The 7042-nt window shown below is 34.1% G+C and overlaps 1 protein-coding gene across 6 annotated transcripts in view; it reads right to left on the reverse strand.

Annotated features, from left to right (window-relative positions):
- Positions 1 to 7042, reverse strand: part of Clcn3 (chloride voltage-gated channel 3) — an 83039-nt gene that overhangs the window by 39848 nt on the left and 36149 nt on the right. For all 6 annotated transcript variants that reach the window (XM_010629841.3, XM_010629840.3, XM_010629838.2 and 3 more), the window contains one exon: positions 667 to 824. In XM_010629841.3, the coding sequence (XP_010628143.1) occupies positions 667 to 810 (144 nt within the window). In that variant the 5' untranslated portion in view covers positions 811 to 824. The remainder of the gene's footprint in view (positions 1 to 666; positions 825 to 7042) is intronic.

The raw sequence follows: 7042 nt of genomic DNA on the forward strand, positions 1-7042 counted from the left end.
TTTGTACCAGGGATTGAACTTGGGACCTTGCACTTACAAAGCAGGCGATGGAACCACTGAGCTAAATCCCTGGCCCTTTAAACAAATATATTTTGAGTTATACTATACCAGTAAGTCACTACTACCAATTAAATGGATCTACGCATTGGACTTCACATTAAAGTCAACGTTTTTATTAATGACTTATTATAGTGCACAGAAAACCTTATTCAGAGTCCAATCTGAGAAATGTCTCAGAATATAGGTAGTACTGGGAAAGGGAACTAAGGAAAATGGCAAACCCCACAAAATTACTTCCTTAGCATATACCTTCTTTATACATAACAGTTATGCAACAAGTTTTCTCTTTTGTTTTAATTGCCGAGTTGCTAAGCCAAAAAGCTGACCTACATATATTAAATTGGGCTTAATTATCCTCCCAGTATCTCTGCTATGCTTCTGCCTTCCCTTCCTACTTTGTCTTCTCATTTTATTTCTTTGTTTTTAAGCTACCTCAAAGCCTTTCAGGAAGAATTCAGGGTACAAATAAATGACAAAAAAAAAACACATACAAAGAGAAAGATAAGTACATATTACATATGAAATGTAGATATTTTAGTGGCTTAGATGACAGAAATACATTAATAAGTGGTCTGTTATGTAATATATTAAAAAAAATTATCTCACCCGTCTATGCCTTTCTCTGTCTTTGCACTTCTCTCGCACCCAGTCGATAGTATGGAAATCATCATATGTACCAACACCTGGAATTGGTTCATCCAAAAGATCCAGTAGGTGTGTAGAACTATTAATGCTGCCTCCATTTGTCATTGTATAATGAGTTCCTACAGAGTAAAAAAGGAAAAATTTGAAAAATGAATGTTTAATAAAAGACAGAAGTAAGTTTTATAACCTTAGAAGTTACTGGTACAGAAACCAGATCACTTAAAATAATTTCATAAAACAGAGAAAATAGTAAGAAAAAGTAACCAAAACCTTATAAGGCAAAAGATTCATGTACTTTCAAAGTCATATTTTAGGGCTGGTGATTTAGCTCAGTGGTTCTGCCGCCTGCCTTGCAAGTGCAAGGCCCTAAGTTTGATCCCCAGTACCAAAGTCATATTTTAGTTATCAACAAACAGAATGTCTAGTCATCTGATGCTCCAGATAATTTTGTGACTATTGTTAATTAAGAGATAGACTCTATAAAGTTAGAAATGACTTGTAGAAGATTGATGAATTGAAAATGCTATTTATCTGGTGAAATGCAAATACATTCTGTCCAGTAAGAAAGATGACCATTAAAGTTGTGCCTCATTAGCCTCTTCTTTCCTTCACTGAATATATACACATTTCAATCTCACACATCCGTCTCCGAATCAGCTTGTCAGGATGCTGATTCGCATTAGAGTTAAATCTTTAACATGTGTTTCCTATACACTTTATGTGTACAACAAACCTAAAGAAGGTTCTAAGGACATTAAGACATTTCAAGAAAAAGAAACACAGATAAGTTTTACATAATGAAATTACATAATGAGTTTATCAGATAAAATGGAAAGCAAATCAAACATATATCATTACTTCTTTCTCAGAATGGTAAAGGTAAGTACAAAAAGTATGTAAATACACTCAGCAAAATTACAGACAAAGAGGACCTGTCACAAAATTAACAATTAACATAAACTGGTATATATAAACATAAATTGGTATAACCTCTTTGGCAAGGAAAAAGCTATCAAAATTTAATATACATACCTAGTCCCCAAGCTAGCAAGTTTAAAAATGAGTGTGCTAAGCAAGCCCACTAGCATTAAGCTAAACTACCCAAGAGCAGAGGTTAATACTGCAGACTATAAATAAAAGTTACTAATAAACTAAAATGTATACTGCTTTTACCTAACAGCATTCTCTCTTATCTCCCTATCTAATTCATTTGAATGTTTGCCTTGAGAAGATACTAAAACTTCTGGAAGAAACCTAGTGCATTGATTCCGCTCTTGGCTGAGAGTTTAAAGGCCCAATTCCTGCACTGCAATGCCCATGTTCATTTACATCAAACACATATTCAAACCTATATTTAAAGCTCTAAGTTCTTCCCTTATTCCTACCCACACCTTGATTTCATTGAACAATTTCCACTTAAAAAATTTAGTTTCAGCAGTATGCTTTTTCTTTTAAAAATGCAATTGGAGAATAAATATAACCGGAATATTTATAATATCTTGACAAATTTGAGAATCTCTGACTTTTCCATATATTGAAATTGGTAACTTTAAAAATATTTTTGGACAAAAAAATATTCTTTGGAGGAAAAAGTCAAGAGCTTCTTAAGGCATCCTGATATGATGTCAAGTATTTCTGTTTTTGTTTTTTGGTACCGGGGATCAAACTCATGACCTTGTGCTTGAGGAGCAGGCGTGGTACCACTGAGCTAAGTCTCTGGCCCTAATAGTCTCAAAGTTAACTTTTTTTTGAGGGGGTACCAGGGATCAAACTCAGGACACCTTGAGCTTGTGAGGCAGATGAAGTGCCACTAAGCTAAATCCCTGGCCCTTATGTTAAGTATTTCTGCGGAATTCTGGTAAAAAATGAATAAACCTAATCTGATAAGAAAAAAAACAAATACACTACAACTGAGGAAAATTCTGCAAAATAAATGTCTTATATTCTTTAAAAATATCAGTTAAGAGATGAAGAATGACTGAAGAATTTTTCTAGATTAAAGGATATTAGAAGAGACACGAAAAACTATAACATGTTCTGCCTAAACCAGCAAAAACAAAAGACTTTCTTTTGTAGTAAAGAACATAGTGGTATAGTACCATATTACAATCTACAGATCAAAAGTTCCATATCATTATCAATTTTCTCTTTCCTTTCCTTTCTGTTGTTGTTGTTGTTGAGACAGTCTCACTACGTGGTCAGTTTGCCTCAAACTTGTGATCCTCCTTCCTTGGCCTCCCAAGTGATATGATATAGCCTTGTGCCAACATACCTGGCTTCAATGTCAAATTTCTGATTATGAAAACTGCACAGTAGCTATATGAGTGTGTCCTTGCTTAAAGAAAAACATACTTAAAGTATTTAGGGGTAAACAAACTATCTTTTCATTTTGCTTTCTATAGGATTCAGAAAAAAATACTGTAGTGTATATACGTAATAAATCTACACAAAATATTGTATGTTACAAATGTAAGAGCATATGTAACAACGAGAGAACAAGAATGAACAAATGTAGTAAAATGTTAATATTTTTGGAATGAGAATGAAGGGTATTTGGGATTTTTTGTATTATTTTCGAGTTCAGTAAGTTGGAAAAAATGGGGGGGTAGTGCTGGGGACTGTACATGCCACCCAAGTGCTCTACAGCTAAGCTATATATCCCCAACCCTGAAATTACTTTTTAAAAGTCTACTATGAAATGTCTTGCAAACTTCAACACTTATTTTCTCCCAGCATTGTCCTTATCTGGGTAGAGCCAAGGAGGCACAGGCTTCTGATCTTATTACTCTCCAGTACAGAAAATAAAAACAAGACTTCTAAGCCCCTCAACATGTATCCACAATACATCTTTTTGTATTATTAAGATAAGCAAACAAATCATGTATTCATCAAAGTTTCTGAACTGCAAAGTTAAAAAGTACAAAGTGCTATTCTCATTCTTATGAGGTAGAAAAAGGTACAGCAGTGCAACAAACATTTACATTAGTCACGTGTTTCCTAACAATACCAGTAACATATCCTTAATACTGCATACCATTTGTGTATAGCTGACTGAAACCTAGATGAGTATATGGCTTAACTGACACATATTCAAGTGAGATATCATACATATATACATGTGTTAAAACTTTAATGAACAATTTAAGATACAAATTATTCAACTTTACCTCTCAACTTCAACTTAGCACAAATGAAGTATATATAATTCTATTGCAAATTAAAGTTTCCTCATATATAAAGTATAGTTTGCCTCTTTTCTTTGTTTTTTTCATTTGTTTGTATAGACAAAATCTCACTCTGTAGTTTAGGTTGGCCAAGAAATTGCTACATAGCCGAAGCTAACTTCAAACTCATAATTCTCCTGCCTCAGCCTGAGCGCTGGCATCAAAGGAATGAGCTACTGTATCCACCTCCCTTTCCTTCTTTATTAAAATATTCCAAGAGTTGGCTGATTAAAAAATGATAATATGGCTTTTCTAAAATGGATATATGAAAGGTAGCTCTGAAAGACAAAGAGTTCTTCAAAATTTTAATAAAGGAAGACCTAAAAGTTGATCACCTCTCAAATTTAAAACAAGAAAAATAAATGCATACAATTGTTCTGGAGGGCTGACCACCAGATGCTAGTAACTGCTATTTCATTACTAATTTTACTACCTATTGGCTGAAAAACAATTAAAAAAAAGACTGGAAAAAGATCACTTTTCCTTCAGAATGACCTAGAAGAGAAATTCCATGACCGTAATGCATTTTGAGGTCAGAAAGATCTAGAGTCAAATTTCAATTCTATTACCTGTTAGTTCTGTTATCCAACACAAGTTACTAACTTCTTTGACATACCTTCATTTTGTCACCTTCTTTACTAAATGTAGAACATTTAATACTATAATTGACTGATAACAGGCAATCAATAAAAGAAGTTATTATTTTTGCTCAATTTTAAGTGTTTAAAACTTTATCAGGTGGCATTATATTACTAATATGATACAAATTTTAACAAAAAATTAATGAGAACAAAAAGAGAAAAAAGTATCATAAATTTGGACAATGACATCTTCTTCAACTGCATACTGGGCAAAAATTCTGTAAAAGATAATTTATTCCACCAATATAGACATGGAAGTTTTCCATAAGTAATGGACATTTGGTAGTTTAAATACTCAAGGCTGAAATACTTCAGCAAAAAGGAAAAAATATCCAATCAATGACTATACCTTGCTTGCAACTTACTTGCCAAAAATAACAGTATGAAGGTATAGCCTTATGTCATTTTTCCACAGACATGGAACAAAAAATTCAAGAACACCTATGAAAATAAAAATCGATTACAATATTTACTAATATCTGTAATCCGAATGAAAAGACTTGGAGTACCCCAGTATGATGGCAATGTGGATTCCCAACCTTACACTTGGCTAAAATGGAGATATAAAAGTTTACTATGTGCACATGGTAATCACGTTGCTAGCATTGTTTACATCTGGACAGGCCAAGCTTGTCCTTCTATTAAGCTCTGTGAGTTACATAAAGCACAGCACAGAGTCAACTTGGGGAAATCGCTGAGGATCTGGAATTAGAGATGGAACCGTCCTAAGCATATAAGCTCCCACCATACAGGCTATTCTTAACCAATGACACATCAATGCATTTCTAAAGTTTATTAAGGTTGATTAAAAAATGTGAACAAAGCACACACCTGTAGTAACAGCACTCTGGAAGGCTGAGGCAGGAGGATAAAAAGTTCAAGCCCAGCCTGGGCAACTTACTGACTGTGCAAGACCCTGTCTCAAAAGAAAAAACAAAAAGGGCTGAAGGTATAGCTCAATGCAAAGGCCCTGAGTTCAATCCTCAGTATTGCAGGAAAAAAAAATACTGAAGAATTAAATTTAAAATTATTTATATTCTTTAAAGAAATCTAATGGTTCAGAAGAAAAAGTCTTTTCAACAAATTATATTGGGACAGTTAGCTGTCTACAAACAGAGGAATAAAAGTAGATCCCTAACCTCACATACATACATGAAATTAACAAAGTGGACCCTAGATCTAAATGTAAGAGCTAAACTACAAAACCCTTAAAGAAATTAAACAGTAAATCTTTACAACCTTGGCTTAGACAGTGGTTCTGATATATAACACCAAAGCACAAGTGACAAAGAAGTAGACAAATTGGACTCTACATTCCCATGCAGAGGCCAGATAGATACTGTTAACTAGCTCATATCTAATAACAAGAAAAACAACAACTGGCATTTATTGAGTACTTACTATGCACTAGACATGTTCTTCCCCCTCATTTAAGCCTCACAATAACCCTGAGAGATAGGTATTATAATTTCTACTTTATAAATTAGGAAAGCAAGGGATAGAAAATTAAGAAATATACTTCAGGTCAACAGCCAGTACGTAGAGAAACATTTAAACAGTTTGATTCAAAAGTTATCACTATGCACAATTTCATATTGGTTTATATATATTTTAAGATATGTGAATACCCTTCTCTCAGAGCAGATTAAGAACTATAAGAACTATTGGGTAGTACCTTTTTTGTTTTTGTTTTTGTTTTTGTTACCGGGGATCAAATTCAGGTTCTTGTACTTGCAAGGCAGGCAGCAGAGCCACTGAGCTAAATCCCTAGCCCTTAGGTAGTACCTTTTAAGTGTGCATAAACTTAGCATTTGGACAACTGATACAACTTTCCTTTCATCATCACTATTTCTCCTTTGTCTCTGGTTCCAGGTTCCAGACCACTTTTTCATTTACTTAAAACACTGCAAAAAAATAAAAATGAGTTGCACTAATAGTCACAAGCAGTGCTTTTTTCCTAGCACTCACAGCCCTAAGCTTTAGCAGAAATCTATGATAGTAACTAACACGCCCCCATTTGTACTCTCAGGTTGTTTCAGATTCATCTTATGCCACAGGAAGTAAACCTTTGCCCTAGGCAAAGCTAACTGTCCCTCCAGGCACACACTTAAAAACCCAACTTCAAAAGTTTTTGAATGTGGCACACAACAAAAAATATTCTTACTGACACACTGTACAGATAGATAATGTACTTAAATAAAATCAAATTTTAGTTGACAATACTTACTACTCAGTACACATTTTGTCTATTTTACTTCCTTTTTTCCTTCCTTCCTTCCATCCATTCATGTCCATCCGTCCATCCTTCTAACACTAGTCAAAACTCAATCAATTTCTTATTCAACATGTTGAAACCTAGATTCATAAACAATGAACAAGATGATAATAAGGAGGGCCGGGGATTTAGCTCAGTGGTTCGGTGGCCTGCCTTGCAAGTGCAAGGACCCGAGTTCAATCCCCATACCAAAAAAA

The sequence above is a fragment of the Fukomys damarensis genome, unplaced genomic scaffold (assembly GCF_012274545.1).
Source record: "Fukomys damarensis isolate Sample0158 unplaced genomic scaffold, DMR_v1.0_HiC HiC_scaffold_18, whole genome shotgun sequence".
Lineage (NCBI taxonomy): Eukaryota > Metazoa > Chordata > Mammalia > Rodentia > Bathyergidae > Fukomys > Fukomys damarensis.